A 6,824-nucleotide genomic window follows, 5' to 3' on the forward strand; every position below is an offset into this window, starting at 1 on the left:
AAGGGAGAAGAAATCTGTTGCTGTGAATTGAAGTGGATTTTGTGATGAGTTAGATGAAGAAGAGACGGGTTTGTAGTGATTTGTGTTGTTCCAGCCAGAGAAGATAAGACAGGAAATCGAGAAATCGAGAAGAACCAGAAGAGATTGATGAAGATTAAGGAGATGGGTGTTTTGAGTCTGTTTCTGTTGTGAGTATTAAGTTGTTGAATTTGGGTCTTACCAGAAATTTCAGAAGTTAGGGTGTGCTTCATATTCAATTGAATTACAGGGTTTGAACTGGGTTGATTAGAAGACTCAGGTGAGAATAAATTGCAGATTTAGATGAATGATTAGGACAGGGGTTATCTCAGATTTGAACTCAAATCGAAGTTATGGTGCTGAGGCTTGAGAAATTAAAGCCTGTAGGGGTTTGTGTGGATGTTAGGGTTCTTAAAGGAAGAAGAGATTATGGGTGTTGCTGTTAAATTCCTGAATCTGAGTGTTATTATGGGTTGTTGAGCTGATATGAGTTACAGGGGGAAAAATTGAGATTGGGGTTCATTGAAGCTGATAAAATGGGTGGATCTGAAATGGAATTGCAGTTGCAGGTGGACTTATTGGTGATTCAGTTGGTGATAACATTAAGCTGGTGAAGAATGGATGATCTTGATGGTGTTTGGGTTGATACAGAGATGGAGCTGAGATTGCTGCGACTAAAACTGGTGATATGCATCTGTTCTGGTGGTTATGAGACTCGCATCTGCTGAGAGAATGTACGAACTACATGCAATGGTCATGTTGCATAGTGGTTGAAAACTAGTGGCATTTTGTTACAGTGAAGCCAAGAAAGATTGCAAGGTTGAAATTGGTTTGTTCTGGGAATTATAGGAAATGTGCTAAGTTGTGTTGATGCTGCTGCTGTGTACTGCAATTGAAGAATGAAGTGGTTACAATGAAGATGCTGCAGCAAAGAAGAAACCTAATGCATGGCTGAGAAGACGGTGGTGATTTTGAGTATATAAACAACTGATGGCTAGAACGGGACTGCAAGTAAAGCAGTGGTGACTGTAATGAGGTTGAAGTAAATGGGAGTAAAGGTGAGCTTACGATGTTGTTTGAATGAATGAAATGGAACTGCAGGTGATGATGCAATGGTGGAGATTGATATTCAGATGAAACTGGTGTTGTGTACTGATGGGTTTGAATGGCTGGTACTGAGATAAAGGGTATAAGATGGTGTTTGTGGGTCGGCTATGCAATTATACTAGGCAGAAGTGGTTTAGTGTTGCTGCAGTCTGTATTAGAGATGCAGTGAAGAGATGCATTGAAGCTGAAATTAGATGTATGCCTAGGTTTTGCAGTGATTTATGTGCTTTGGCGGTTTTGCAGTCAAGTTTGGAACTGAAATTTTGGACTGTTTTACAGGGTTTCTGGTTGAATGATGCAGAAATGGACCTGGTTGTGGAAGCTAGTAGTGTTGCAGAGAAGGCATGGTGGTATTGAGCTGCAACAGATAGAAACATCAGCTGGTAGTGTCGTGTGTTTGGCTCAGAAATGGGTTGTGCAGTGAGCAAATGCCGTGGCGATGGTATTACATGCAACTGTAATTGCAGGTTGTGAACTTGAGGCAGATGGAGAACAAGAGAATCTACAGTTGGGAGAGATTGCACCAAAGAACCCATCATGGTTGGAGCTGAAGCAGCAATGCATCACTATGGCGCGACATTAGTTTGGCCTGTGCAAATCAAAGCAACTCAGCTCATGCAGGTAGTAAGAATCTGACTCGTTTCTGACTAGTGACATCACTAAGTTGAGTTAGCGGACTCGGTATGACTTTCCGAGTTGACTCGGTTGACTGAACTGTGACCGGTGACCGGGTGGACTTTGCCGGTCATCTGAGCTGCTTTCTGGTGACTTTCTCGGCGACCTCTCCGGCCAACCTTTGGGACTTCAGCAACATATATTTGGGTGTATTTTCCACATGGGTTTTTCTCACACATGGGCTTGGTGGACTCTTATTTATTGGACTTTTGAAGACTTGACCTAAGAAGAGACATAAAATGGAGGATTTTTTACAACTTGAAACATCACGTATTCTACTTGGAGTACTGGAGGAGAGCCAGATACTAGGGTTTGCTTATTGTTTCAACTTCTTTATCTCAATATTATGATGATGAACTCCAAAATTATGAGTAGCTAAAACAATCTTTGATTAAGGTAAGGGTGATTTCAAAGCCCAAAATATGAACTCATGATTGATATGCAATATCTCGTTTTCTCGCAAGTTTATTAATGTTTGATTTCTACCATGCTAATAATGCTTATGGATTGTTCCTTAATTGTTTAAGTTCGAAATTAAATAGTTATGTCACAATCTTATTGCTAGTTTAGATTTTCTTCGACCCGTAATTGTCTAGAGAATTAAACACAAGTAGCAATATGTGGGTATTGATGATGGGACTTTGTTAAGTACCATATGTAGAAATTGACACTAGTAGGTGATTCATGCTTTTGAGTTCATCACTAGGAGAACCTTATCTCACAAAACTTAGAGCATTTGTTTAAGTCACACCTAGAGCGTACTTCTAGGAACTTGGCAAGTAGAATCCGGTAGTCGAGCGCTTTGTATCCGGTGAGCTTAGGAGATAATAACGGGATAGTTGAGCGTACTAATTATCCTAGGGTTGTTAGTAACAGATAATGCGAAGAACGTAGTTATATGTCGGTTTGGTTTATATTCCGTGGTCGAGAATGATTCCTTAATCAATTCCATCTCGTATTTGAATATAATTTACTATTTTCAGAATTTCTACAACAAAATCTTCTTTGCTAAGAATATTTGCATAACAACTTTTGCTTAACACACCTCCCTTGGGACGAATTTGCTTCCATTATATTACATGCTAGTGTAAAGAAAAGTAAAAATTATTATTTGCGAGTTGACACCTCGTCAAAATTGGTGCCGCTGTTGGGGAGGCAGTGACAAGTTTAGTTGTTATTTTTATTCTTAGTTGTTACTTTTGCTTTTATTTTCAATCTCAATTTACTTATTCAATCTCTTAGAATCTGATTTTTCAGGTACCTTTTCTTTGGTGAATGCGTGGAGAGGGCAAACCAAGTCCAATTGGTATACGTCTTCATTCGGGCACTTTACTAAAAGACTTCATTCGAGCCGTGAATAATCAACTTCCTCCTAGTTCTACACCAAGTGAATTCTCGGACTCGGACATAAAGGAAAACAACACAATGGGAGGTCGACCACCTGCTCCAAGAACACTCAAGGAGCTCACTTCTCCAAACATTGACCAACAACCTTTATGTATTCAGCTGAATGGAACCATTGAGTTGAAGCCGCAATTGATTCACTTGCTGCCCAAATTCAGAGGTTTATCGGGAGAGGATCCTAATCGACAGCAATTCCATCATGTTGTGACTAGTTTGAAGCAAGCAACTGCAGATGCTGATATGGCTATGATGAAAGCTTTTCCTTTCTCCCTTATAGATGTTGTAGGAGAGTGGTTCTTTTGCTTAGCCTCTGGAAGTATAACCACATGGAATGGAATGAAAAAGTTGTTTCTTGAGAAGTATTTTCCGGCATCAAAAGCAGTTGTGATTCGCAAGGAGATCTGTGGTATTAGGAAAGTATCGGGGGGGACTCTCTATGAGTATTGGGAGCGCTACAAGAATCTTTTAGCTAGCTGCCCACACCACCAAATCAACGATCAACTTGTGATTCAATATTTCTATAAGGGGTTGCATTCTAATGATAGAAATTTGATCGATGCCGCAAGTGGTGGTGCACGCACCAACAAAACCATTGCTGAAGCTACAAGCTTGTTAGAAAACATGGCTGCAAACACTCAACATTTCCACACTCGAGGTGAATCAGTGGTAAGGAAAGTGAATGAAGTTAGTGATTCTTCACATATGGAACATAGAATGGGTAATATGGAGAGGTTGATGCAACAAATAGCAGCTGCCGTCATACCATCATCATACACCGAAGATGTTGAGCAAGCAAGTGACATGTACCAAAATCAGCAAAGGCCAAGATATGATCCATACTCTAGCACATACAATCTGGGTTGGCGAAATCATCCCAATTTCAGATACGCCAACAAGCAAGCGGCAGCTTCCAATCCTCCTTTTAATCAACAAGGTGGGTACCAATTCTTGCAAAAGCCATGTCAAGAAACTCAAGGCACGAGTATAGATGACAAATTGAATCTCATTCTCAACACAATGGCACAAGATAAGCAAAAGTCGGAGATGGATATGAAGGACATCCGAACACAAATGGGTCAACTAGCTACTACCGTGAGCAAATTGGAAGCACAAGCAGGTGGAAGACTTCCTTCGCAACCATTAAGTCATAAGGAGAATGGCAATGCTATTGAGCTACGAAGTGGGAAGCAAGTAGAGAAACCGGCATCATCACCGGTGTCCAATGAACATGATTTCGAGAAAGATGAGGGTGAAACAACCCCTAAAAAGGATGACCCGGTAACAAATTCTAACTCTAAAACTCATGTTTCTACTTATGCTACTCCTCCTCCTTTTCCTAGCAGGTTTGCAAAGTCGAACAAGGAGACATTGTACCAAGAGATTTGGGAGATCTTTAAGAAGATTGAAGTGAACATTCCACTCATTGAGGCGATAAGACAAGTTCCTCGTTATGAAAATTTCTTAAAGGAATTGTGCACTAACAAGCAAAATTGACCGGTAATGAGGTAATGAGTGTGCGGGAGAATGCTTCGGCATATCTTCAAAAGAAACTCCCACCTAAGTTGAAAGATCCCGGTAGTTTCACCATACCATGTACTATTGGTAAAATCAGGTTTGAACGTGCTTTGCTAGATTGATGAGCATCCATTAATGTCATGCCCGCTTCAATTTATGAATCCTTGAAACTTGGTCCTCTTAAGAATACCGGTATTGTTATACAACTTGCTGATAGATCTAATACTTACCCGAAAGGGGTCATTGAAGATGTTTTGGTGCAGGTTAATCAACTCATTTTTCCGGCGTATTTCTATGTTCTTGACATGATGGATGGAGATTCACCATCGTCTAATCCCTTGTTGTTGGGTAGACCATTCATGAGAACCGCTAGAACGAAGATAGATGTTTTCAAAGGCGCCTTAACTATGGAATTTGATGATGAGATCATAAGTTTCAATATCTTTGAGGCTATTAGATATCCTAGTGATGTGCATTCATGTTTTTATATTGATATTATTGATTCTCTAGCTCAACAGATTTTTGAATTGAATGGTGATGATGCTTTATAAAACACCATAGTGGAAGGTTTAGGTTATGGAAAATACAAAGACCTTGAAACTGAATTGTCTATTTCTGATGAACTTAAAGAGGCTATTTTCGCTCTTAACTCATTACAAGAAGTTCCACAAAAGTATAATTCATCTTATGTTTCCTTGTCGATTACTAATGAGAAACTTTTACCATCGATTGTGAAGGCACCTATTCTCGAGTTGAAACCTCTTCCGGATCACCTCAAGTACATATATTTAGGTGATAAGGAAGAGTTTCCGGTGATCATCGCCAAATACCTTACCAAGGTGCAAGAGGAGAAACTTGTTCGAGTGCTAAGAGAGTACAAGTTTGTCATTGGGTGGACCATTGCCGATATTAAAGGAATTAGTCCTTCCACATGTATGCACCGAATACTACTTGACGAGGGGGAAAAACCAACAAGAGAAGCTCAATGTCGCTTGAACCCTACGATGATGAAAGTAGTGAAGAAAGAAATCCTGAAGTTGTTGGATGTCGGGGTTATCTATCCCATATCCGATAGCAAATGGGTGAGTCCGGTTCAAGTCGTTCTAAAGAAGTCCGGTATCACGGTGGTGAAAAACGTAGATAATGACTTGGTTCCAACTAGAATCCAGACCGGTTGGAGAGTTTGCATTGACTACCGAAAGCTCAACTCTACCACTCGAAAGGACCATTTCCCCTTACCATTCATTGATCAAATGCTTGAAAGATTGGCTGGACACTCTCACTATTGCTTTCTTGACGGTTTTCAGGTTATAACCAGATTTTAATAGCTCCGGAAGAACAAGAAAAGACGACGTTTACTTGTCCTTTTGGCACTTTTGCGTATAGACGTATGCCATTTGGCTTGTGTAATGCTCCAGCCACTTTTCAACGTTGTATGGTAAGTATATTTTCAGATTATGTGGAAAAAGCATCATAGAAGTTATTATAGATGATTTTAGCGTGTATGGTGATTCTTTTGACAAGTTCTTAGATAACCTTGCACTTATTCTTAAACGATGCGTAGAAACTAATCTTGTGCTTAATTGAGAAAAGTGTCACTTTATGGTGAATCATGGGATTGTACTAGGCCATGTTATATCCTCTAAGGGGTTAGAAGTTGACAAGGCTAAGATAGATTTGATTCGAAACTTACAATACCCCACAACTGTGAGGGAGGTTCGCTCTTTTCTTGGTCATGCAGGTTTTTATAGGAGATTCATCAAGGATTTATCCAAGATTGCAATGCCATTGTGTAGACTTTTGCATAAGGATGTGGCCTTTGATTGTGACAAGGAATGCAAGGAAGCTTCTGATACCTTGAAAGAGTTGTTGACTATCGTCTCAATTATCAAACCACCGGACTGGAGCAAGCCATTTGAGTTGATGTGCGATGCAAGTGATTATGCCGTTGGATCCGTGTTGGGACGGCGAGATGGTAAAGTTCCATATGCCATTTATTATGCTTCTATAACTCTCAACGGAGCACAAATCAACTACTCCACTACTGAAAAGGAGCTCTTGGACATAGTATTTTCACTAGAGAAGTTTAGATCTTACTTGGTGGG

At 40.1% G+C, this 6,824-nt stretch overlaps 1 protein-coding gene across 1 annotated transcript; it reads left to right on the forward strand.

The window, feature by feature from the left end:
• The first annotated feature begins 1,754 nt into the window (after window positions 1-1,754).
• LOC113283774 lies at window positions 1,755-5,368 on the forward strand. The gene is made up of 2 exons (XM_026533141.1): window positions 1,755-2,195; window positions 3,056-5,368. The coding sequence occupies exon 2, from the start codon at window positions 3,076-3,078 to the stop codon at window positions 4,696-4,698; it is 1,623 nt and encodes a 540-aa protein (XP_026388926.1). The 5' UTR covers window positions 1,755-2,195; window positions 3,056-3,075; the 3' UTR covers window positions 4,699-5,368.
• Window positions 5,369-6,824: the final 1,456 nt, after the last annotated feature.

The sequence above is a fragment of the Papaver somniferum genome, chromosome 1, assembly GCF_003573695.1.
Source record: "Papaver somniferum cultivar HN1 chromosome 1, ASM357369v1, whole genome shotgun sequence".
NCBI lineage: Eukaryota > Viridiplantae > Streptophyta > Magnoliopsida > Ranunculales > Papaveraceae > Papaver > Papaver somniferum.